The sequence below is a fragment of the Myxine glutinosa genome, chromosome 4, assembly GCF_964187855.1.
Source record: "Myxine glutinosa chromosome 4, kmMyxGlut1.1, whole genome shotgun sequence".
Lineage (NCBI taxonomy): Eukaryota > Metazoa > Chordata > Myxini > Myxiniformes > Myxinidae > Myxine > Myxine glutinosa.
This window is the reverse complement of record NC_136264.1, coordinates 83,851,241-83,874,838: the sequence shown is the minus strand read 5'-3', so window position 1 is coordinate 83,874,838 and position 23,598 is coordinate 83,851,241. Positions and strand designations below refer to the sequence as shown.

Below are 23,598 nucleotides of genomic sequence, written 5' to 3'. Positions count from 1 at the left end.
ACCGAACGGGAGTGTCGGATGAACGAGAAGGACCAGCGAAAAGAGTTAACCTGATCCATTATATTATGCGGTATCATTTTGGTAATTGGATGAAGTGAATACAGTTTAATAAACTAGACCTTTTGTAACCTGTGTCCGGTCGTTGGAGTCCTGTGAGTCCCCCAGTACAAATTCCCTGACAATAGACAGGTGTGTGCCTTTCCAAATCATGTCCAATCAATTGAATTTACCACAGGTGGACTCCAATCAAGGTGTAGAAACATCTCAAAGATGACCAAGAGAAATGGGAGGCACATGAGCTAAATTTCAAGTGTCATAGCAAAGGGTATGAATACTTATGTCAATGTGATATTTCAGTTTTTTCTTTTTAATAAATTTGCAAAACTTTCTAAAATCCTGTTTTCCCTTTGTCATTATGGGGTATTGAGTGTAGATTAATGAAGGAAAAAATGAATTTAAACGATTTCAGCATAAGGCTGCAACATAACAAAATGTGAAAAAAGTGAAGGGGTCTGAATACTTTCTGAATGCACTGTGTATATTGTTTTTGGCCCTATCTCCCAATGGTGAAGAACCACCTTCAGGGGCCATGAACCACCTTTAGAGGCCATTTTCCCCCGCATAGCAGGGGTTGGCCTTTTTCGGGCACCATGGTAGAATCACTTAAAAATTATAATAGCCGGATCCGAATCCTGATCTTCACCAAAATATAATCACTTCATCCACGTCACATATGCTACATCTCTGCCAAATTTCATCCGAATCCGTCCACAACTTTTTGAGATATCGTGTTCACAGACAAACAGATAGACAGACAGGGGTGAACACATATCCTCCATCCACCTTCGGTGGCGGAGGTAACAATGTGCGCAAAAAGTCCATGAGCACGGGAATCACAGCAGGTCAATAAAGCGTGACGAGAAGAAAGAATGAAACCTGGGACATGCTGCACATAAGTAGTCATGCAGGGGTTATGGGTAAATGGGGGAGAGGTGGGTAGTGTAACCATTGTTTTTTGGGGATGGTGGCGGGGGATGGTTTATGCGCACGTACAGCTGCTTTATGTGCAGTTAGTGGGTGATTGCTTTATAACTGTGTTATGCGTGCAGCTGGAGGGAAATGGTTTATGCGTGGCAGGAGGTGGTTTTATGCGTGACTCATGGAAGATGGTTTCAGACCTGGTGTTGGGAGATTTTTTTTTTTTTGCACCCGAAAAAACAGAGAATATGCGAAACAGGGCTGTGAATGTAGAAGCAGCCAGCAGGTCACATTTTATGAAGCACGAATGTCAAATTCTCGAATGTCGGGGTTTCACGGTACGATACAAGCTCAACTTTTCAAGTCATTCTGACCAGCAGTGCACAGGAGTGCATTGAAGTCAAACAAAACAAAGAAACTTCCGTTTTCTTTTCTTTCTTGGAACTTAATCTGAATGAAAGGATTCCTCGATCCTCCTCTCTCCATCACAACCCCAGGAGTACCTCTGGCTACGGCTTACTCTCCGCTCACACCTTTTGTGCATATGTGCTCTGTACCATCCACCAAACAGTTATGACTCAATTTACATTTCGCTGTCTGACAACATGGACCAACTTCTATCCACTCATCCCAACTCTCTCTTCCTCATATGTGGCGACTTCAACTGTCATCGTGCCAGCTGGCTTGGTGTGGGTACCTCTCTCACCAGCCATGGCATCTCAGTAAAGGACTTCTGTGACTCATTGGGACTGACACAATCTGTCAATTTCCCGACCCAGATCTCAGTCAACTGAGCATCTTCTCTTCTAGACTTGGTGATGACAAACTTCCCTGCCAACGTGTGCTGCTCTTCTTCTTCTGCTCCAATCAGTTCTTCCGATCATTTGCTTGTTAAAGTGGATATCTCTCTGGCCATTGTCAGAGAGCCACCTCAGCATCGATGATTCTGGCATTTCACTCAGGCCGACTGGCACGGTCTACAAGCAGCCATCAATCATCTGGACTGGTCTCCCATCTCTACTGCCTCTGACATAAACTCTTCTTGGGAATTCTTCCAAAGTAAATTGCCCTCTCTCATGCACAGATTTATCCCATCTCGTCTTCAGTTGTCATACCCTTCCTCCCATCCATGGTTCACTGAATCTTGTGGTGAGGCAGTTGCCCTGAAACAACTTGCCTTTGCCTCTTATAAGGCTAATCCAACTGAACGCAATCTCAGTTCCTTTCAGAAAGCTAAGAACAAGTGTGTGCACTCAGGAGAGCGAGGAAGCACTAATTCTCTACTCTCAAGACTGAACTCTTCCTCCTCCAAATCCTGGTGGTGTCTGGTCAAATCTGTTTCTGGTGTTTGTTCCCCCTCCATCCCCTCCCTTACCTCAAATGGCTACACAGCCGACACCGCACGTGACAAAGCCGAATGCCTCAACTCTGTGTTTGCCTCAAAATCTTGTGTCCCAAACCCATCTCTCTCTATACCCACCTTTCCCAGTCGAACTCAGCTGCTCCTGGACTCTGTGTCCTTCTCTCCTGACAAGGTGGAGAAGTTTTTGTGAAACCTCGACTCTGATTCTGCAACTGGACCAGACGGCATCAGCCCACGGGTCCTAAAATCCTAATCTGCCTCTCTTTCACACCCTCTCTCTGTTCTCTTCACCCTCTCTTTTGCTCAAGGTCATCTGCCATCAGCTTGGAAATCAGCCAACATTACAGCTTTACACAAAAAATGTGCAAAAACAGATCCTCGCAACGACAGACAAATCAGCCTGCTCCCAATAATCAGCAAGGTCATGCAATCGATCATTGCTTCTGACATCAAATCCTTCCTCTTCTTCAATGGCTTGATCTTGGATCATCAATTTGGATTCAAACCAGGTCATTATACTCTGGACATGCTGCTTCTGCTGTCTCAACAATGGATGGAGGTCCTCAATGCCAAACAGGCAATCAGAGCTGTCTCCATTGACATATCTCATGCCTTCGATACGGTCTGGCACCCCGCCCTGCTCACCAAACTCTCCTAGTAGGGTATCCATGGAAACCTCCACGCATGGCTTGCAACCTTCCTTTCTGGTCGCAGTCAACGTGTGGCCCTGAATGGAATTCTCTCTTCTCCCCTTCCTGTTCAGGCTGGAGTTCCTCAAGGCAGTGTTCTGGGCCCTCTGCTTTTTCTGGTCTTCATTAATGATCTCTCTGACTCTCTGGAAAGTCCTCTCTATCTCTTTGCTGACGACTCCACTCTCTGCCGCTCCATCCCTCAGATCAGCAGGCAGCAGCCTCTTTACTCTCTGCAGACCTGAACAATATCACAAACTGGTCAAACGAGTGGAACATGTCTTTCAATCCTGACAAATCTCACACTCACTTTGTCTCTCCGAAAAGACTGTCTGGAAATCCCTCCATCTACTTTATCAACAATCCTCTTGAAGAAGTTCTGTCACTCAAGCTTTTGGGTCTCACTATCTGCCATGATCTTTCCTGGGAAAACCACATTTCCAAGCTGGCCTCCAAAGCCAGTCGCCATCTGGGCATCCTCCGTCGTGCGAAGTCCGTTCTGGGCACTTCTGTGCTCCTCACCACATACAAGGCTTTCATCTGCTACTCAATGGAATACTTCTCTCCCCTCTGGGCTGGTGCTCCTGCCTCACACCTAGCTCGGCTTCACACAGTTGAAACCAAAGCTTTCAGAATCATTGGAATCTCCCATGATAAAGCTGATTTTGAGGGCCTTTTTCTCTCTTTACCACAGTTGGGTAGGTGGTCTTTCTGTCTTCTACCGACTCCTCTCCGTCCTTGCTCCCCCTGTTCTGTCTGTGCTCTGTCCCCCAAATATTCCTGCAGGACGCACAAGATCTGCCAGCAACCCTCCTCTGGTGAAACTGCCAAAATCAAGACTTTCTGCTCATCTTCACTCCTTCATTCCTCTTTTCTCCCACCTCTGGAACAAATTCCCACATTCTCTTCAATCCCTCTCCTCCCTCCAGGTCTTTAAAACAGCTGTTCACCACCATCTCTTATCTTCTCCCATCCAAAACCTTGATATTTTCTACCCACGTTAAAACACGCCAAATCCGCCTCTATAAATCCCCAACTTGTTTCTTGAAATTCCTAGTTGTGTTCATTTGCTTCATACCATGTACCTCTCCCTCCTCCCCCAGCCCTCCCCCTTCCACGGATCTACTGACATCCCTGTTCTCTTCTGTTGTTGTGCACTTCCCTCTCTCCCCCTCTTGTCGCCCGCTCCCTTCATTGCATGTTTATGTGTCTGTGCATGTTTTCATGTTCAATGTGTTAGCTCTTACACGAGCCTCGATTCTGCATACCAAAAAAATAAAAAAATAAAAAAAATAAATCGAAAAAGTGCAAATTATGATAACATTTCCCCATTTTAAGGCGAAGCAAAAACAAAAGTTCCTCTGCCCCCCTCCCCCCCCCCTCCTCCCCATAGGTTTCTCCAGGGCACATGTGGTCTATGGGGAACCCACTTCTGGTGAAAGTCCCAAAATTCAGGCTCACTGGATTTTGGTGCAATCCATTATTTTTTATTTGAGACAATCCATTCACCACCAATCATTTTTTCTGATTTTCTGTCAGTCACTGTCAGTTTGTTGCCTTTTTACCCTCTGTCACCTCACTTTTCCATAAGCCTTGATCTTTTATTGGGAAAAAAAAATGGTATGAATGTTGCACGTTGCTATTCACCACACGAAGAAAAAAAGGGTCTCATGTGACATGAATCATTATTAATTGACAACACTCAATCCCTCACTCCCAAAAATCGATATTATAAAACAGGAGTGTCTGTCTGTCCCCAAACTACTCCCTCAGTTTTGGGGCTAGCTCCACCAAACCTTCTGTGGAACGTTTTGGGGTCCCAGCGAATGTTGTAAGGAAGGTAGGAGCTTTCATAAATTCCTCAATAAAATTATGATTTTGAAATTGGCACGATACCGACCCGAATCCAGAAGTGAACAACAACAACAACAACAACAACAACAAACAACATGCATTTTAAGGCCATTTTCCCTGCTAGAGCGGGGGTTAGCCTTTTTTTGGGCACCGTAGTCCCCTTTTTGAAGCAATGTCTTACGGCCGGATGCCCTTCCTGCCGCCAAACCTGTTAGTTGCCTCTTGCGACACATAGGGAATTACCAGTGAACTGGTACTCAATTTGCCGACCTTGGAAAGATGACAGGCTGAGTCAACCCCCCTGGCGTTAATTCAGCGATCGACAGGGATTCAAACCCAGGATCCTAGGATCCCAGGCTGGCACCCTAACCGCTAAGCCAACACCAGGCTTGTTATAGTATTAATGTATGATTGGATTGATGCTGTTTGGAATGAAAATAGAGAAACTGAGTTTAAATATTGAATGAAGAAATGATGTGAGGGTTTCTACTTTCTAACAGTGACATTTGCAGATTCACCATATGCAGATTCGCTATTCAGACTGGATGCGTTTTTTTTACCTAAGTCCTTCACGAACCTGCTGACAGGTGACAGGCTATGTGACAGGTGACAGGCCTGCTGACAGGTGACTGACATTTGACTGAAGGTGGCACAAGAATGTGGAATTTATTGGTTCATCGTTTCCCATTCACAATTTTTTGCCCAAGTCATTCACAAACCAGCTGTCCATGTCTGACGTTCGACTGAATGTGACACAAGAATGTGGAATTTATTGGTTCATCGTTTCCCATTCACAATTTTTTGCCCAAGTCATTCACAAACCAGCTGTCCATGTCTGACGTTCGACTGAATGTGACACAAGAATGTGGAATTTATTGGTTCAATGGTTTAGCATTCACCATTTCCGCATTGTTTGTTTGCTTTTGGCTTCCCACCCATGCATAGCATGGGTACCTCACTAGTAAAAAAAATAATTCAGATTATCGACCAATGCCCGACACATGGATATCACAACATACCTTGTTCATTGAACGATTCCCATTCCTCTGGCTCTACTTTCACTATTTGCAGTTCACCTACAAAACACAAGAGTAGCATTAACATGGAATGACAGCCACAGTAGCAGCCACATTCTCAAACGTAATTTAAACAACAGCATTGAAATATAAACTACAAACATTGACCATTAAATTATTCATCTAACTATGGTTTGGTCTCACCTAACTATGGATCAGGATGCTCAAATCAGGATTCACCTAACTATGGATCAGGATGCTCAAAACCAGGTTCAAATTCCATATGATTCGATGTGTATTTGGCCATCATCTACTTTAAGCCGAAGCTTGGCTAGGCACTAAAATAATGTCACTACAGTTGAGGCTCATGGAAGAGCATAGTAAAAGAGGGTAAAGGGCAAACAAACTTGCAATGTGACAAGGGAATTATAGTAGTGGCTAATTCCAACAAAGAACTAACGGCATGCATTGGCAGAACAAGACAATATAAACAAGAAAACAGAATGGTTAAATCATCTGCCATGAAAGACAGACGTTTCAGGCCTTACCCTTCATTGAAGCAAAAAAAAAAAATCATAACAATAAAAGAGAAAGATGGGAATGGAGTGAGGGTTCATAAAGGGTGTGTGGCATCACAAATGACCTCACCGCTGATGTTCTACAGGACAGCAATACCTATTGCATGGAGATGTGACTGTCATGAATTACGAATAAGTAGGGGTGTAAAGGTCATGAGTGACGTATTGGCAGGGGTGTGAACGTCATGAATGACATATTCGTAGAAGAAACAGAAATGGGTTGAAAAGACCAAAAGAAAAAAAAAACTAGCAGTTTCCACAGGCAGGGTAAGTGAATAAAAACAGTAGCAAATGTAAGTGAAGAAGCAGAATTAGTTGCTATTGCATTGTTGTGGTTTTGACGACTTCTAGGGGGAAAAATAATCAATCATTAGCATAGACGATAGATATTTCATAGCATTTCTTTAGTTAAGTGTACTGTATTGCATGTGAATAAATATGTGTTGCGATTGTTCCGACAGACGAATGAGTGCAATCATTTCCCGCCGATCTAATCCAATCGATTCTTCTTCTTGTTCTTCTTCTTCTGTCACTGTCTCGCAATTTCTCGATCTACATCTTTATAACTCTACGTCGATGCACACACGAACGCAAGGCACAACCTTTCAGTGCTTACGTGGGCACAGAGCACGACGCGTTCAAGCTGACACGGGTTTTGGCGCGGTGGTTTCCACTCTACCAGCCTATTGGGTCAGAGCCGTATCGAAGCATGTTCCCGGAATCGCCGAGGTTGTCCGAACACCAAACAATCATAATTGATACACGCCCCGTCACGCCTGGACTAATCTGCAAGGTGGGTCAGCATGAGCAAGCGCAGAGAACGAATCACAAAAAGAGGAATGACTTAGGACACCTAAAGGGGCCGACCAATGAGAACAAAGGCCGCGTTTTTTGAGTTTCATAAAAGTGCGTGTTAAAGGAACTTTGAGAGTATGAGTGTTCAGTCAAGGAGTCCAACTTCAGTCCGCCAGAGCGACGACGGTACTGGAGTGACGCTGATCGAGACTGGCGTGACGCTGATCGGGACTGGCGTGACCTGAGAGGAGCCACGGCGGGTTTAGGCCAGGGAAGTTGCATCAGCTCTCCAGGGCTGCCACAAGGTGCGAGAGGGTTCGTCACTTACACCCCATCTAACTCTTAATATCCCTATCTTTCACTTCTTGAATGGATGCATGAATCCGGCATATTGTACAGTGTTAAGTTGACTGTGTGGGAATCCAAAGGTGGGAATGTGAGGTGGGTAGGGGATAAGAGGGAATGTCATTGATTGTACATATATGATTGTTGTAAATACATAATTACTCCTGTAAATACATGTGAAAGATTTAAAACATGATAAAAATGCATTTCATGTCCCGATTCATCTTATCTGTCCTGAGGGTGGTGTTTGGCAACTGGTGATTGGTTGATCAAAATTTGGACTCTAGATAAGAACACAGCACGTAACTTGGTTCTGCTCAGCCAATCAATCAAGATCTGTTACGTGACTGTCAGCACTATTCTCTGTTCGTAATGCTAACCTCACTGGTAACGGTAACACGGCTTTGCACATGGAACTGGCTCAAGGTTCTCAGAACGAAATACGATCGTGGTCTTTAAAGACTCGCCTTCCCTCTAGAGTCATTCAGACGGGCGACGACGGTAACAGTATTAACAGAAAGAAAACTTTTAATTCCAACCATTTGGTACTGATGTTCCAAGTTTGTAGATGAAGTGCTGTTCTTTGAGTAGTGGGAAGAAAATTGATGAAGATGGAGGCATATTAAACCACACACAGCCACCAGATGGATTGAGTGTCTGGGCTGGTTAAAACGATGAGAGACCAGCTTATGCAGGTCATTATTATTTGTTTCAACATTGTTAAGATGTTCACTAAGTGGTCTCGAAGCCATTGCCCAGTTTCACTGATTTAGAGTTTACTGCAAAGTGAACTTGAAATGCAATAAATTCCATAAATTACAGATACAGGTAAATTACATAAATTACAGAAAAAGCAGACCTGGTGCAGGTAAAATGATCAGCGATATTGGTGGTGTGATTCAGTCCTGACATTTATGTGGTGGGGTTGATACAATCACAGATATTGCAATGGCTGCGCATGCATTTGAAAATTCCCCATGGGAGGTTGGGAGGTAACGCGCGCTTCACAGCAAGGTCATCTGTCTTTTGTTTTTATAACTGGAACGAAATTCAAAAATTTGTTCAAAACTGCTTTCTCAACTTTGGTGAGAGGATTGTCAGCAACGATTTATTATGGGATGGATGTGGTTATGGTTGTTCAGCAACGGAGAGACCGACAAGCTCATTAAATTCGTGGGTCTTGTTGACCAACAGATAGTTGTAGAGTTTAACATTCGGTCTGTGGATTTTTGTGCCGGTGGGACAAACAAGAACAGCAGGGCACCCCTTTCCAAGCTCAGACCGGAGGTGAGAAATATCACAGTCGAGATGTTTGCACATGGAACTCATCGCCTTGACTGTGGATCCATAATGTTGCGAAAGAATGTCACAGAGGCACGATGTAAATCATTCAAATAACGGCACCAAGGACGAACGAAGGATGATGGTTGGAATGATGAATGAAAACCTGATGGAATCACTTTGAACTTGAGGCAGCGATTGAGAAAGTTGACATGGTTGCAAAATTTGGTTTTAGTGAAGATGTAAGTAGCAAAAGAAAAGGATGGATTTATAATAAAAGGAGAAAAGGGGTACAGGTAACATTTCCCACTATAGCTGCTTAACAAGTGAATAATTTGGTGCCACCGACTTGACCCTACAAAAATGAGTGAAGATCGGCCAAGCTGTACATGTCTGCCAAAAAAGCAAACAGACAAAAACACGCATTTTAATATGATTACAATGTCCATGTATGCTCAACAGAAAAGGAAGTACACAGACGTGGTACTCTGTATATTGACATAAACACACCAGGTTTTTAAAATTACTATTCTTTTGGTTTTGATTATAGTTTTTGGCAACCTCACCTGCATTATGCCGCTTTTTACCGCAAAAAATAGTTTCTCGAAAGTGACACGCATGTGAAAGTAATGACTGACATTCTTTTTTTCGTAGGCAATTGTATTTTCAGGAAATACTCAAGTTTTCCACAAGGTGGTGAGACTTCAAATCGAATTTCACTTTGCTTAGGTTCTCCAGGGATTGTTCGATTGAAATTGAATTTCATTCATCGTTTAGTGCCAACAATCGAGATTGTGATTCACAGCGATGAAGTAGCTGTGATCGACGCGAGCAGAGCATTGGCTGTGCTCGTGCTTCGGGTATAGAAAGGTACCCCTTGTGGATAATTCGGGTATAGAAAGGTACCCCTTAAGGTACCCCTTGTGCACGGAATTGTGGTGCATTTATTTTTAATACCTTTCGTAATTAAGCTCTGGAGAATTGCACACACAAAATCAGACAATATAGAGAATATTATTTTTGGAATTAGCCCTAATCTAGACTTTATTCTGTAATTTTACAACATCCGGTTTTTTGCTGTCTCAGATTCAGTTTTCCATTTCACGTCTCGGATTGCATACATTACATTCCATTCGTTTTCCGCGATCATGGAAAATCACTCTCTCTACATCACATGTGTTACATATTTATGTGAATGTATGTGAATTACCATTCAGGTCTTTGCTTATCCATGTTTAGTAGATTAAGGGTTGTTGTGGTTGGAGGGTCAGGAGCCCTTCTGAAAAGTGTCCGGAAACGGAAGTGACCGGAAACGGAAGAAGAAAAGAGGAGGAAGAAAAGCGACGAGTATTCTTCTTCCTCGCCCCGCTCCGACGAAAGGTGGGATCGACCTTACGCTGCGTGGAAAAGCGGCGTTCCGAAGCCCGTCTGGCGAGAGGAGTTACCGGGACGTGTACCTACCCGGTGGAGACGTCAAGTTGACGTGGGGCCGTGCATCGACCCCGCGTCTGGCACCGTTCGCGGCACCGTCTAAACAGACGCGTACGGGTCGCCCGTTGGGGCCTAACACGCCTTGCAAGCGGCGTGGGGCTTTTGGCTTGATTTACCGTACCCGCTTCGCGTGGCCACGAGGGGCTGCAGCCGCGGTGCCTGGTACGATACCTGCCCGGTGGAAACACGTCCACCCGGGGTTCGTTCAACCGCCCGAGAGCGGCGACGCCGACCCGCATCTCGGTCAGGAGGGGCCCAGAGACATTGTGAGGGGCAGAGACCAAAAGGGGGTCGTGAGTACAGAAGTGGACACACCTATATAAGATGGCCATCTTAAGCATATAGGGAATTGATTGTGGATTGGGGAATTGTTGATGGTTGTTTGTTGTTGATTGCTCGGGGAATATCCGTGATTGTATCATTGAAATCGTATGCTATCCTTACCCTGGAAATATATCATTGCACATCAGTTTCTCTTGGGTGGAATTCATAGGGATTGCGTTGCGAAAGCGCATATATATAATATTACTTGCTGGCGAAGGTCCTCTCACGGTCCGGGGGTCACCGAGACCAGGTAGTCACCGAGGGGACCACGTAACAGAATTGGGGGCTCGTCCAAATTACGATTACGCAATTGGGTCTACGTCCGGGATCTAAAAGTGTATTTGTATAAAATAATAAAATAATATTTTTATTAATTAAAATTTATTAATTAAGTATTAATTGGAGAATTTTTGGGGAAATTGGGGTAAAGTCTTGGGTGAAGGTTAACAGGTGTTAACGATAGTCACCATGGCGTTTGTGGCACAGAACTTTGCGGTAACACCGAGTGAGGCACAGTTCCGAGCGTTACTAAAGTCGGACCTCTTGAAATTGGCCAAACATTTTAACTTGGAGGTCCGAACTAATTTGAGGAAGGCAGAGTTGCAGGCCACAGTGATACAATCTATGGTGGGATTGGGAACATGGGACGAGTTAGCCTGGGAGTGGCTACCCGAAGAACCAGAAGACGTGGAGCTCCGGAAACTGGAGTTGCAATTACGGAGCCAGGAACGGATTAAGGAAGAAGAAAGGAAAGCAGAAGAGAGGAGAGAAGAGAAACAAGCAGAGGAAAGGAGAGTGGAACGAGAACTCCAGGAAAGGTTAGCAGAAGAAGAAAGGAAAGCAGAAAAGGAAAGAGCAAAAGAAGAAAGGAAAGCAGAAAAGGAAAGAGCAGAAGAAGAAAGGAAAGCAGAAAAGGAAAGAGCAGAAGAAGAAAGGAAAGCAGAAGAGAGGAGAGAAGAGAAACAAGCAGAGGAAAGGAGAGTGGAACGAGAACTCCAGGAAAGGTTAAAAGAAGAGGAAAGGAAAGCAGAAGCGAGGAGAGAAGAGAAACAAGCAGAGGAAAGGAGAGTGGAAAGAGAACTCCAGGAAAGGTTAGAAGGGAGAAAAGCAGAGGAGAGGAGAGCTGCAAGGGACCTCGAAGCAGAGGAGAGAAAAGCGGAAAGGGAATTAAAGGAACGTGACATGGAGCTTCAGCAAGAAATCAAATTCAAGGAGCTGGAGTTAATGAGAGAACGGGGAGAGGCACCACCCTTGCTGACGGGGTCGACACCTAACCAGAAAACCTGGGATGTGGGCAGACATGTGAGGCTGGTTCCACCGTTCAGTGAAAAGGAAGTCGCGAAATTTTTTCCACACTTTGAGAAAGTGGCTCGACAATTAAACTGGCCGGAGGAGGCCTGGACCATACTCGTGCAAAGTGTGCTGGTGGGGAAAGCTCAGGAAATTTATTCGGCGCTACCAATGGACCAATGTGCAGATTATGAGGTACTGAAGAAGCACATCCTCAAAGCCTATGAGTTGGTTCCGGAAGCCTACAGGCAAAAATTCAGGAATGCCAGGAAGAGGGAGAGTGAGACCCATGTGGAGTTTGCCAGAGTGAAAGAAAACATGTTTGATCGGTGGTGTGAGTCAAAAGGAGTCGGGAAAGACTTCGAAACATTGCGGGACTTGATCCTGGTGGAGGAATTCCAGCAGTGTGTCCACGAGGACATCAAAGTGTACCTGCAGGAAAAGAAAGTACCAAAGTTGTGGGACGCAGCCACCATGGCAGATGATTATGCCTTAACCCACCGAATAGGGGTCCACGAACCTAACTCCTCGCCTAGATCTCCGCAGGGGAGGTGGGGAACAGCAGGTGCGGAGAACGACCATACATGGCGGCGGCCTCGAGATGATTATGGGGACAACTATGATACCCCACCTGTTCGAAATCAGAGGGATGCGGGCCCAAGACAAACTTATAGTTCGGGGGGCCCGAGGCAGACCACGAGTTTTTCCTCCGGGCCTACTTGCGCTTTTTGCAAGAAACCTGGACACTTGATGTCCAGTTGTTACCGCATGAAAAGCGAAGACCCAGAGCGGAGTCCGACTACTACGACTCCAAACGCAATGGCCATTGTGAGAAATCGCCATCAAAAGGGTTACCAACCATTTATTTCAGAGGGGTTTGTGTCACGGGATGGAGCCTCGACTAACCGGAAACCGGTTAGGATATTGAGGGACACAGGGGCACATCAATCTTTAATGCTTGAAGGCATTTTGCCATGGTCCGAGGAGACGGCAACGGGGGATAGTGTTCGTTTACAGGGGATCGGGGGCGGTGTTAGTGCTCCCCTTCATGTCATCCATTTGGAGTCCGATTTGGTGTCAGGACCGGTCACCGTCGGTTTACAAGCCACGCTTCCTGTAGAGGGTGTATCTGTGGTTATCGGGAATGATTTGGCCGGGGGTCAAGTTTATGGTAACCTGAGGGTTGGTAAAGAGCCCAGCAGGGAAAATAACGCCACACCAGCTCGGGATGGCGACAAAAGTGCCAAGTTATTTGTAGGGGGACTGAACTTCAAAACAGAGGAAGAAGTTCTGACCTCTGTCTTCAACAGATATGGGCCGCTGGTGGAAGTGCGGTTGGTAAGAGACTGGGAAACGCAACAGTCAAGAGGGTTCGGCTTTGTCACGTTTGCCAGCACAAAAGACGCCAGAGAGGCAGAGAAGAATTGGAATGGCAAGGATTTGGAGGGTCGGACCATAACAGTAGGGAAGGCATTTCGTAGGCGTCGAGAGGTCTACAGGAGAGGACAACTGGGCGGTAGTTTTGGTGGTGGCCGCAATCAATATTATTATGGAGGCTCCCTGAGTTACGGCCGCTCCCGAAGGAAGGATTGGCAAAGTAGTGGCCGAGAAGGAGACCGCTATTCATGGGACTACAGGGACAAGTGGTCCCACCCTAAGTATTAGGGAAGTTCTGAGAAGTTGAAGCACTGAATGCGGCGGAGCCGCCGAGCCAAGATTCCTACACGGATTAACCGTGAACGCCGTTCCTAAAGGCGTCCATGTAGTGAACTTTCATGCACGGACTAACCGTGAACTCCACGTTCCTCAAGGCGCCCATGTAGAGAACTTTCCTGCACGGACTAACCGTGAACTCCACGTTCCTAAAGGCATCCATGTAGTGAATACTCGGCTTGGCCTCCCGGAAAAAGTGCTATCGAGTGGCTTAACTTTGGATCTTTGATCAACCCCTTAACCTTCATTCACAAGAAACTGACGGTCAAAGTCAGAGGGTCATGAGATGGAGTTTGATTTGGCAGGGACAATGTCGTTGCTGGTGCTTAGTCCAGAGTGAGTAATCTGGAGGGGTTGTGGTGAAATTTTGGTTGCTTTATTTTTAAGTGATAACTGTGCCCGGGGGGAACTGATAATGTGGGGGGGTTGAGTTATCTGGTTTGTTTCTCCAAATTGGCCGGCAAAGAAAGTTTTCGCTGGGTTCAAACTTTCTTTCTTGAAGGGGGGGAGTGTTACATATTTATGTGAATGTATGTGAATTACCATTCAGGTCTTTGCTTATCCATGTTTAGTAGATTAAGGGTTGTTGTGGTTGGAGGGTCAGGAGCCCTTCTGAAAAGTGTCCGGAAACGGAAGTGACCGGAAACGGAAGAAGAAAAGAGGAGGAAGAAAAGCGACGAGTATTCTTCTTCCTCGCCCCGCTCCGACGAAAGGTGGGATCGACCTTGCGCTGCGTGGAAAAGCGGCGTTCCGAAGCCCGTCTGGCGAGAGGAGTTACCGGGACGTGTACCTACCCGGTGGAGACGTCAAGTTGACGTGGGGCCGTGCATCGACCCCGCGTCTGGCACCGTTCGCGGCACCGTCTAAACAGACGCGTACGGGTCGCCCGTTGGGGCCTAACACGCCTTGCAAGCGGCGTGGGGCTTTTGGCTTGATTTACCGTACCCGCTTCGCGTGGCCACGAGGGGCTGCAGCCGCGGTGCCTGGTACGATACCTGCCCGGTGGAAACACGTCCACCCGGGGTTCGTTCAACCGCCCGAGAGCGGCGACGCCGACCCGCATCTCGGTCAGGAGGGGCCCAGAGACATTGTGAGGGGCAGAGACCAAAAGGGGGTCGTGAGTACAGAAGTGGACACACCTATATAAGATGGCCATCTTAAGCATATAGGGAATTGATTGTGGATTGGGGAATTGTTGATGGTTGTTTGTTGTTGATTGCTCGGGGAATATCCGTGATTGTATCATTGAAATCGTATGCTATCCTTACCCTGGAAATATATCATTGCACATCAGTTTCTCTTGGGTGGAATTCATAGGGATTGCGTTGCGAAAGCGCATATATATAATATTACTTGCTGGCGAAGGTCCTCTCACGGTCCGGGGGTCACCGAGACCAGGTAGTCACCGAGGGGACCACGTAACACATGTCAGAAGAATCTTCTTTAAAAATCATCTCCCTCTCTAGTAGTCGTATTTCAGTCGCTCTGTAGCAGTGGCCACACTTTTTGCCTTTTCATCGCATGCGAGGCCCTTTGGTACTCACCTTAAACTAAGCATCTACTCTGAGACTGGGAGGTTGACGGTTCGAACCCAACTCCTGCCGAGTTATAACAAAGACTAAAGTTGGTACGTGCTGCTTCCTTGCTTGACGCTTAACATTTAAAAAGGATAGAGCATGAACAACCATAGGTTGGAAACTATTGCACAGACTTTTTGGGCCTACTGGCCCCCTCCTGCACTGATGTTCCTCATAAGGAAACTCATATTATTATATCAACCTTAATTAATTTCAAGCAAGAATTTTTTTTTTTTTTTGTGTACTGAATCGAGGCTCGTGAAAGAGCTAACATTTACTTCACAAACAAATCAACCAGACAAACAAAACACACAAAAAGCGGGAGCGGAAAACAAGATGGGGAGAGAAGGTGAAGCACACAAACACAACATTTGAGAGCAGGGAGATGTGTGGAAGGGAGAAGGCTTGGGGCGAGGAGGCATGGGAAGGGGGGGGGGGGGGCGGTGGAGGGAGAAGTATAAAACACAAGGACACCAATGACTTCCAGGACAGAAGTTGGTATTTCAAAAAAGTGGAATTGGGGTGAAATTAGCGGGGGTAGGAAAGATCAAGGTTTTGGATGGGGGAAGATAAGAGATGGTGGTGAACAGCTGTTTTAAAGACCTGGAGGGTGGAGTGGGATTGAAGAGAGTGAGGGAGTTTGTTCCAGAGGCGGGAGAAAACAGGAATGAAGGAGTGAAGGTGAGCAGAGAGTCTTGATTTTGGCAGTTTGACCATAAGAGGGTTGCAGGCAGATCTTGTGCGACCTGAAGGAATATTTGCGGGACAGAGCCCAGAGAGAGCTGGGGGGGCAAGGCCAGAGAGGAGTCGGTAGAAGATGGAAAGACCACCAACCTGCCTGCGGTGAGTGAGTGAGAGGCCCTTGGAGTTAGCTTCATCGCGGGAGATTCCAATGATTCTGAATGCTTTGGTTTCAACAGCGTGAAGACGAGCTAGGTGTGAGGCAGGAGCACCAGCCCAGAGGGGAGAGCAGTATTCCATTGAGCTGCGGATGAAAGCCTTGTATGTGGTGAGGAGCTCAGGTGTGCCAAGGAAGGACTTCGCACGACGGAGGATGCCCAGTCGGCGACTGGCTTTGGAGGCCAGATTTGAAATGTGGTTTTCCCAGGAAAGATCATGGCAGATAGAGAGACCCAAAAGCTTGAGAGACAGAACTTCTTGGCGAGGATTATTCAGAAAGTGGATGGGAGGGTTGTCCAGTCGGTCTTTTCGGAGAGACATCGTAAGAGTGTGAGATTTGTCAGGATTGAAAGACATGTTCCACTTGTTTGCCCAGTCTGTGATTTTGTCCAGGTCTGCAGAGAGTGAGGAGGCAGCAGACTGCCGATCTGAGGGATGAAGAATGGAGCGACAGAGAGTAGAGTCATCAGCAAAGAGATACAGAGGATTTTCAAGAGAGTCAGAGAGATCATTGATGAAGACCAGAAAAAGCCCAGGGCCTAGAACACTGCCTTGTGGAACTCCAGCCTGAACAGGAAGAGGAGATGAGAGAAACCCATTCAGGGCCACACGTTGACTACGACTAGAGAGGAAGTCCGCCAGCCATGCGTGGAGATTTCCATGGATACCAAAAGAGGAGAGTTTGGTGAGCAGAGCGGGGTGCCAGACCGTATCGAAGGCACGTGATATGTCAAGGGAGACTGCTCTAATTTCCTGTTTGGCATTGAGGACCTCCATCCATTGTTGAGAAAGCAGAAGCAGCATGTCCAGAGTAGAGTGTCCAGGTCTGAAACCAAATTGATGATCAGAGATCAAGCCATTGGAAAAGAGGAAAGATTTCATATCTGAAGCAATGATGGATTCCATGACTTTGCTGATAATTGGGAGAAGGCTGATTGGTCTGTAGTTGCTGGGATCTGTTTTTGCACCTTTTTTGTGCAAAGCGGTGATGTTGGCAGATTTCCAAGCAGATGGAAGATGACCTTGAGCAAAAGAGAGGGTGAAGAGAACAGAGAGAGGGAGTGAAAGAGCGGAAGAACATGATTTTAGGACCCGTGGGCTGATGCCGTCAGGTCCAGTTGCAGAATCCGAGTCGAAGGTTGACAGAAACTTTTCCACCTTGTCAGGAGGAAAGGACACAGAGTCCAGGAGCAGCTGGGTACGACTGGGTACGGTGGGTACAGAGAGGGATGGGTTTGGGACACAAGATTTAGAGGCAAACACAGAGTTGAGGCATTCAGCTTTTTCACGTGCGGAGTCAGCCGTGTGGCCATTTGAGGTGAGGGAGGGGATGGAGGGGGAACAAACACCAGAAACAGATTTGACCAGACGCGACCAGGATTTGGAAGAGGGAGACAGATAAGAGAGTTCGGTCCTGAGAACGGAGAGATATTGTTTCCTGGCTCTCCTGAGGGTGGACACACACTTGTTTCGGGCTTTGTGAAAGGAAATGAGATTTCCTTCCGTTGGATTTGCTTTCCAGGAGACGAAAGCAAGTTGTTTCTGGGCAAAAGCCTCACCACAAGATTCCGTGTACCATGGACGGGAGGAAGGGTATGACAACAGAAGACGAGATGGGATAAATCTGTGCATGAGAGACAGCAGTTTGCTTTGGAAGAATTCCCAGGAAGAATTTATGTCAGAGGCAGTAGAGATGGGAGACCAGTCCAGATGATTGATGGCTGCTTGAAGACCGTGCCAGTTGGCCTGAGTGAAATGCCAGACTCGTCGACGCTGAGGAGGCTCTCTGAGAATGGTCAGAGAGATGTCCACTTTAACAAGCACATGATCAGAAGAGCCGATTGGAGCAGAAGAAGAGGAGCAGACATTTTCTGGGAAGTTAGTCATAACCAAGTCCAGAAGAGAAGATGCTCCGTTGACTGAAATCCGGGTCGGGAAATTGACAGATTGTGTCAGTCCCAGTGAGTCACAGAAGTCCTTTGCTGAAGAGCCATGGCTGGTGAGAGAGGTACCCACACCCAGCCAACTGGCATGGTGACAGTTGAAATCACCACATATGAGGAAGAGAGAGTTGGGATGGGTAGATAAAAGTTGGTCCATATTCTCAGACAGCGAGATGTAGATGGAGTCATCACTGTTTGGTGGACGGTACAACACACATATGAACAAAAGGTGGGAGCGAAGGGGAAGCCGTAGCCAAAGGTATTCCTGGGGGTGAGGTGGAGAGAGGGCAGTGCAGGGCGAGTGAGGAAGAGAGTTTTTTATAAAGATAGCAACCCCACCTCCAGGACGAGGCTCAGGTCTATCATACCGGAGTAGGGAGTAACCTGGGAGAGATACCAAGGAATCAGAGACATCATGAAGGAGGAAAGTTTCTGTTAAGCAGATCACGTCTGGTTTGTCAGAAGCAACCTGTATGGAGAGATCAGACATGTTTGAGCGAAGGCCCCGGATGTTTGAGGTCCATACTGTTAAGGAAGAGGAAGGGGGAGCATCGGATACAGAACAGGGGGGGGAGCGGTAGGGTAAGATGTGGAAGAGGAGGAAGAGGTAGGGAGAGCTGTTGAAGGTGTGTCAGAGATTACAGAATAGCTCGGAGAAAGGGAAGGATGGGGCAGACCAAAAGGTTTGATGGTGATTGGGAGAGGCGCAGTGAGGTGTTATTTGACGAGGGGGAAGAGCGAGGCAGAAGGTTGAGGGAGATGAAGGTGAAAGTTGGAAGGGGGAAGAAGCGGGGAGGACGCTTTGAGGGGAGGGGTGAGAGGGGAGTCTAGGAGGGGAGGAGCGAGGGAGAGTCTCGGAGGGGAGGGGTGTGGGGGGAGATTTGAAAGGAATGGGTGATTGGGAAGATTTGGAGGGGAGGGGCAAGGGGGAAGATTTGAAAGAGATGGGTGATGGGGATGATTTGGAGGGGATGGGCAAGGGGGTAGATTTAGAGGGGAGGGGTGATGGGAAATGGGATTTTGGGGTGATGGGATTTTGAAAAATGTACGATTAATGGGAAACGAACATTTATTGCAAAATGAGTTTCTTGAGACATTCGAGTCAAAAATACGTTTGAGGATGCTGGAGGGAGGATGGAGTGCTGGAGAGTTTAGGGAATGAATGAAAGATGCACTATAAGAGATGGAATTTTTTTTTGGAATGAATGGATTTGGTGAGCAAGTCGAAAGCATCCTTTTATAGAAGAAGAAGAAAAAGGTGTTATAGAATATGACAGAATACAGGTCTTCAGGGTTCAGATGAGACATTTTTTAACAACGTGATCACAAACAGCGTGGTCGAAGAATGAACGAACGAACAACTAAGAACGAATAAACGAATAAAAACGGAAGGAAATGTTTTTGGGTTTTTTTTTTTTTTTTTGAGATTTTAAAACAAGGAAGTATAGGATGAAAAGACCGTGAAAAACAGAGACCGGAAAAAAATTTCAGCGCAATCAGAGAACCGCTGAGACAAAAACAAAGCCTAAAGCCAAGGTTGGACACAGTAGCCTAGTAGTAGTACTACACTTAGGCCTCAGAATACACGATGAGAAAGACCGACGATTCTGTACACAGGTATGAAAAACCAACGCCAAGAATACTATTAAAGACACCCCAATAGGTACATACAAGACCAGTTTCGACAAAAACACAATTGTGAAAAGTTACTTAACTTCGAAAGCGAGCGTGCATGGACAGCTTTGAAGAGACGAGACCTCTCTTCAAACCCAAAAAGTGGTTAGAATTAATTATTGTTTCCACTTTCAACACCCACATCCATTCCTTCGGCAATTTCACACATCGTAATCTGGCGGTTCTTCAAAACCAGCTGTTACATATGTTTAATGTTCGTTTGAATGACGTTTCACGTGAATATGCTCAAAATTGCTCCCAAATTCACGACTATTTTTGACCTCACTGCCCCATTTAGGACCAACATCACAAAATTGCACACCTAGTGTGTTGTGGATTTCTGCTGCTTTGATGTTCTGCTTCACAATTAACTTATTGACTCAATGATGCACTTCTGTTCTACATATTGGCTGCCATCTTGATTTTACCCCAAATTATTTGACCAGCAGTGACGTCAACTTGATCAGTTTGGCAATATCATTGGACAAAATGTCAGATTTGAACTATTATTTTTACCTGTTATAGAGTAAAAGGTCCTCCTCATTCTTGAACCACCCACATATTATCACATAAGCATGACAAACAAACCACAACTCACAAAAGTCACGGTCGGCAATGCTGTCACATTCCTTTACACAGAGTGGTTGCTCCACATTTTCCACACGCTCCACAGGTTTAAAGGAAGACACTGTGGTGGCTATTATCTCAAGGGTTCCAGCTTCCATCTGCAATCAGAAACAAACAGCGGATTGATTATGGTTATAAAGTGACTGGTTTGAAAGCAGTTGGCTGCACACAAGTGGTTAGCAGCAATTATTTCCCCACCTATTTCTGAAATAACATTTTACTTAATTGCAATGTTTATAGAACACACAAAAATATTGTAAAACATTATTGCTTTTGGTGTTGAGATAAAAACCAAATTGTGGTAGATATATTTTGTGTACCAAAAGCAATAACAAAACAAACCAGAACGGCACTCGGTAGAGAGCATACCCCCGCCAGGCTGACCAGTTTACATTTTGTATCCCACTGATGGGCCGGATCTGGATTCGACATGAACCAAAATCTAATCAGCTTGTTCTTGTCACCTAACAAAGTCATCCACCAAGTTTAGTCACAACTTGTCCACAACTTTTTAAAATATCATGCTCTATATCGCTTTTTGCCTGATCTCTCACAGGTGAAGAATCACTTTTAAAAAAAACAACCTATTTTAAGGCCATTTTCCCTGCTAGAACAGGGGCCTTGCGGGCCATCATGGTACAATCATCATGGTACAATCATCATGGTTCCCTTTTTGAGGCAATGTTTTATGGCCGGATGCCCTTCCTGACGCCAACCCTTAGTCGCCTCTTACGATGCGCAGGGATAGTGTACCTATTCTAAACCGGAGCACACACCGGCACATTCATCCCAGCAAGCTGGTACTCAATTTGCCGACCTCGGAAGGATGACAGGCTGAGCCACAACCCCCCCCCCCCCCCCCCCCTCCCGCGTCAATTTAGCGATCGACCAGGATTCGAACTCGGGATCCTGGGATCCTAGGAGTCTAGGAACTCAAGATCCTAGGTACCCTAACCACTGTCCCCTCACTTAAAAATTAAATAATTCTCGTATCCAAATCCATATTCAGATTCAGATCTTCATCAAAATCGAATCGATTCAGTCTTGTCACACACCCAAACTGTCCACCAAGTTTCGGCGGAATCCTTCCACAACTTTTTGAGATATCCTGCTATATACCGTTTTTGGCCCAACCCCCAATGATGAAGAATCAATAAAAAAAAATTATTATCCGAAATTCGGATAATCACCAAAATCTAATCATTTCGTCATTGTCACATACGCTATATCTCTGTCAAATTTCGTCCGAAACCGGCCACAACTTTTTGGCGAGGGTGGAGGTGAGGAGGGGGAGAACAAATACGATACTTCTCAGGATTGCACCTTCATGCACCATGTGGTGATCACAACTACCAAGCTTGGTGAATTTCTGCCCAACCGTTCAAGAGATAGAAGACAGACAGCCAAACAGACCGTCTCTGCTCAATAGATCAAGATTGCCAAACTACCCAAACACGGACCATACTAATCTATACATCGCTAACTGTACCAAGGTAATCTCTACCTGACCCCCCCCTCCCCCTGCAAATGTAACAGTACTCGTATTGTAACCGTACATACTTAATAGAGGGCTACGATTCTGATGTACTGTGCTCTGTTACAAAGCGTCGGTGCTGCTGTCAAAGCAGTTTCTTGGCAAAGGTTATACTGGGTTGTTTGCCATTGCCTTCCCAGCACTACTTGGGGCAGGAATTTGAAACTTGACTCTATGCTGTATCCTCGCCATGGCACGTCTCCACGCTGTACCTTATAGTTATACCTGACAGCTATGGTGACCAAAACGGAACTATCCTTTTGAAAAGGTGAGCGTCGAGCAAGGAAGCAGCACGTACTACTACTCGTTTTGAAAATCTTTGGTGTGATTCGTCCGTGGTCCGGGAGGTCCGCCGACCTCCCAAACTCATAGCGAACTCTAACCATTGCATTGGCATTACATTAGCATTACACCACCGAGTCTGGTTAAATAACATGCTGGACATGAAAACAAGCATTTGTTGTCTTGAAGAATAAGAATGACTACACGAGAAGAAAACTTACACATCTCAAGAGATAATTAATTGTACAAGCACCAACTTACCTTTAAAACGTCAAATCGCAAACCTCACGTTGAAACCGCCGACCTCAATAAGGAAGTACAGTACAGTGTATAGGTGTCTTACCTCATCCCATCTTGTTACCGTGTTATCCAGCGTTATTATTGTACGCCAAATATTAATCAATGGTAAGATGCTGTTCTGTGTAAATTATTCCCCAATTAAAGAAACGGAAAATGAAAAACCTGCGACCAACCACAGATTGCACGTTATACACCGCCTCTTAAAACACCCTTGCCAATGGTCTCACTAAAATCCGAAATGGACTAAAAATCCGAAATGGAGCGAAATGGACCTTCAAAATCATCCGAAATGGACTCAAAATCCGAAATGGAGCGAAATGGACCTTCAAAATCATCCGAAATGGACTCAAAATCCGAAATGGAGCGAAATGGACCTTCAAAATCATCCGAAATGGACTCAAAATCCGAAATGGAGCGAAATGGACCTTCAAAATCATCCGAAATGGACTCAAAATCCGAAATGGAGCGAAATGGACCTTCAAAATCATCCGAAATGGACTCAAAATCCGAAATGGAGCGAAATGGACCTTCAAAATCATCCGAAATGGATTAGGGTTAGGGTTAGGGTTAGGGTTTGGGGTTGTTAGGGTTGTTAGGGTTGTTAGGGTTGTTAGGGTTAGGGTTAGGGTTAGGGTTGTTAGGGTTAGGGGTACTTAATTAACATTACATTTTATTCATTCCTAACCTGTTTTAGATCAGTATTTTAACATTTAATTTTACTACTGAATCACCATCCATTTCGGATGTTATTGAGGTTGGTTTAATATGTTGTGTATGAAATGAAATGAAAAGTGTAGGCTATGGGGAAGTTATTGGTTATTTTGAGGTCCATTTCGCTCCATTTCGGATTTTGAGGTCCATTTCGCTCCATTTCGGATTTTAATGAGACCCCCCTTGCCAATAACGATGCAAATACGGACAACATCGTAAAATAAATATCGGTGCAAAAGAAACGTAAATTTATTCAACAGTCGTATACCTGCAGTAATTGAACAAATCCCACTAATTTTGGGTGTCCTTTCTACGAGTTTTCGTGAATTGGGA

At 45.6% G+C, this 23,598-nt stretch overlaps 1 protein-coding gene across 1 annotated transcript in view; it reads right to left on the bottom strand.

Moving 5' to 3' along the window:
- The window catches only part of LOC137414124 (uncharacterized), a 51,361-nt gene extending 28,784 nt beyond the window's left edge, over positions 1 to 22,577 (bottom strand). The window contains exons 1-3 of the mRNA XM_068099606.2: positions 22,516 to 22,577; positions 20,410 to 20,536; positions 5,904 to 5,960 (exon numbers count right to left, since the gene is read on the bottom strand). Coding sequence (XP_067955707.1) covers positions 5,904 to 5,960; positions 20,410 to 20,536 — 184 coding nt within the window. The 5' untranslated portion in view covers positions 22,516 to 22,577. The remainder of the gene's footprint in view (positions 1 to 5,903; positions 5,961 to 20,409; positions 20,537 to 22,515) is intronic.
- Between the last annotated feature and the right edge of the window lie 1,021 nt (positions 22,578 to 23,598).